The sequence below is a fragment of the Lactuca serriola genome, chromosome 6 (genome assembly GCF_051521515.1).
Source record: "Lactuca serriola cultivar US96UC23 chromosome 6, Lser_US96UC23_V15, whole genome shotgun sequence".
NCBI lineage: Eukaryota > Viridiplantae > Streptophyta > Magnoliopsida > Asterales > Asteraceae > Lactuca > Lactuca serriola.
In genome coordinates, this window is record NC_136413.1 from 2866289 (window position 1) to 2869619 (window position 3331).

At 32.9% G+C, this 3331-nt stretch overlaps 1 protein-coding gene across 1 annotated transcript; it reads right to left on the reverse strand.

The window, feature by feature from the left end:
* Positions 1-276: 276 nt before the first annotated feature.
* Positions 277-3080, reverse strand: PAPS3 (poly(A) polymerase 3). The gene is made up of 10 exons (XM_079006756.1): positions 2728-3080; positions 2520-2597; positions 2313-2420; positions 2163-2225; positions 1906-2067; positions 1701-1814; positions 1542-1604; positions 1153-1455; positions 925-1089; positions 277-846 (listed from the first exon to the last, which is right to left on the reverse strand). Exons 1-10 carry the CDS (start codon positions 2917-2919, stop codon positions 643-645), a joined length of 1452 nt encoding a protein of 483 aa, XP_078862882.1. The 5' UTR covers positions 2920-3080; the 3' UTR covers positions 277-642.
* Positions 3081-3331: the final 251 nt, after the last annotated feature.

Genomic DNA, 3331 nt, shown 5'->3' on the forward strand with positions numbered 1-3331 from the left:
TTGACATGAAATTCAAACATTTAGATTACTTACGGGCAGTTTGATAACCTCATAACAGAACCATTCAGTCAACATTCAACATGTCTGATAAGCCTCTTCTAAATGGTTAAGAAACCCTATATTCTCAGAACGATTAAGAGATTGGAATTACTAAAGTACTAAATGCTATACGATGGTACAATTTATGCTTCAAAGAGAATACTACGAATCAAATTGTAATTACTTTTGCAAAATAGCAAAATGTCCCTAAACAAACCACGAAAACACACTATCACATCACTTGGACATTTCTTAACTTTTTTTTTTTTTTTTTTTTGGTATTGGTATTACACAACAAAAAAAATTGTTACAAGAGAAAGATGGACACTTAATGGTATCCTCCATAAAAACTATACTATCACCCTCTTGTTCAATACAACCCACCCTGTAAAAAAACTATACAATCCCACTCTCTCCAATCCTATGTTAATCTTCAAACAACAAAACAAAAAATATCAAAAAAAAAAAAAAAAAAAAAAAAACTGTGTATCTTTCACTTTATCTGTATCTATACATGTATCTGTATATGTATCTCCCTTTGAGCACAAGTCCATCATTAACTCAAAAACCCAACATAATAATGGTTAGGGTTAGGTAGATAATTCAGACAGTCTGAATGAGTGATAATGTCATCTTTCCTGTTATACCCTTGAACCCATTTCCAAGATTCTTTTGGAACTCTTTTTGTACTAAATCAAGATCCAAGTCATCAACAGCTAATCCCCAATAAAAAACAACATTCGGATCTTGTATACTTTCATCAAAATACTCACTAGGGTTTGGATCACAAAAACTCTGCAATTCCAACTGCAACAACAAGATTCAAGAACATACATATAAGCAAAATGTAAGAAAAGTATATATATAGTATTTTTTTAATTTTACCTTGACTAGAAGACCTGGAAACCTTGATTTCACCCATCCTACCCAATCCCCTAGCTCATCTTTTTTAGAACATGAAAGGGTAATTTTTAAAAACCGGTGGTAAATCTTTGAATAAGGGTAGGGTTCAAATAGGTTTCTCCAATCAAACTGTGGCTTCAATAAATCCTGCACCAATGTTTTAAATGAATATTATTTTGCTTTTTGAAGTCTAATAATTATGTAATGTACCTGAATAAGACAATAGCTTCTGCGAAATTCGGTTTTAATTTTTGTGAAAGTGCTGTTTGTGATATTGGAATGGCAATACTCATGTGGGCTGCTAGGAAGCTGAATAGGCATTAAAGATCTTGTTTCTGGGTGATGACGTGGCAGCATTGATCCTTGTAGGATGACAGGTGTCGGCCATGGCCAAAAAGCAAAAGTCTTGAAAAAGATTGAAACCAGAGCAGCTAATAACCTCACATTTGGGTTTCTTTGACAAATAAAGGCTGATAAAACAGCCAAATGTACACCCCCAAAAAATCCAAATAACTGCATGATTGAAAAAAATATATGTATATATTATAAAAATTAATAGCAATATATTTCAATTAACAAGTAGAAAAAGAAATCCTTACATTACCATATACACCTCTCCTCTTTGCCCATAATTTAACACATCGCAGTAATTCCTGGAATATCTACAATAAAAAAAAAATATATATATATATATATACATTTTAATTATAATTATATCCATAACATTAACATATTTAATTGATCAATGTATTTCATACCTTGACATTTGGAACAAGCTGCAGGATGCTATTGTTTGCACGTACACCAGATAAACTCTTCCAACTTGTTTCATCAATTCCATTTAAGAACAACGAGTTGAGTATATCAACATTCTGGCAAATTAAATAAAAAAAATGTGATTATTTCAGTCAATTAATTAAAGAAAAGTAAAAAAAAAAAAAAAAAAAAAAAAATCAAGCTGACCTCAGGAACAGTTTCTACTTGAAGTTGAGCATAAGGCAAATCGATTGAGATTCCTTCAAATTTGAATCTCATTAAAGGAACCTTTGCATCTTTAACACATTGAATATCTGACACTTCTACCCTTTTTGCAAGCATGTTGTGTAAAACGATGAAAAAATCCTCCTGTCCCACAATTAAAACACAAGATGATGCTTTTACCCTTTTTAGAACCATGAATTGCATACAAATTAAATCAAGAAACAGATCAAACGACTTACTGTTAAAGAGGCAAACCAAGGGCCAACACAAAGAGCATCAATATCGGATTCTGCATTATGAACCTACACGAAATCTGAAAACAAATTAGGGCACAACCAAATCTTGATGAAATGAGAAATGAAAAAAGAACAAATTAAAAAGAAACTCACACCAAGTCCGTATGATCCATATGTTAATATAGTTGCTGAGGCAGCTCTAATATGATTTTCTGGCAGCCTGCGCAAGTAAGCCACGTTCTTAATCCATTTCATCACAATCTGCAAGAAATGTAGATAGACCCCAAGATTAAAAAACACCAAAAAGTTTACGAGATTGCATCATGTGGTCTCAAAATTAGTTTGATTTCGAGCATTTACCTCTCTAAGTCTTCGAATAACATTGTTCCTCCTCTGTTCCTCTTCTTGAGAAGGCACAAGACCCTCATCGATTATAAGCTGTAAATAAAATTGCGAAGATTAACCAAGAGCCAAACTTTCACAAAAACATAATTACTTCTTTGCTAAATCATTTCCAAGAACAACCCAAAGCAAAGAACATTGAATTAGGGTTTTTGAAGTCAGTTACCTGTTGAAGAGTGATTGATCTAGCCAGTTCAATCTGAGCGACGACAGCGGGATGCAAAGCAAATCGCACCGGATACAACAGTTGAGGGTGATGATTATGTACGAAATTAGGGTTTATGATATTGAGTGACGAATAATTCGGAACAAGAGCAGCTCTCCCGGTCGGATCATTGTGATGGATGACATATGCCATACATAAAGCAAGAATCACTCAATCTTTTGAGAAAAGATCAAACTCAATAAAGTCCTTTAGGGTTTTCAGAAAGAAAACGAATTGACAACTTGGTTTAGAAAAAGAAAGAATTTACAGAACGAAAAGGGTAGCAAGAAAATTGAAGTGACAGGAAAGACCTGTAATCGGGATGTCTTTTGAAATATAAAGTGAAATTGCAACGTTGTAAAAAATGTACACGTAGAATGTGGACCCGCTTCCTCGCTTTCTCGAAGCTTCTTTTTTGAAAGGGTGTCCCGTGTTTGAAAATTCTTATATCTATGTTCGTCTTTTCCTTGCAAGACAAGTAATAGTATATGTTTATAAAATAAAACTAATTAACAAAAATAAATATGTTTAAACACTCTTTAAACTTTAGGAAAAGTAAGTAAAC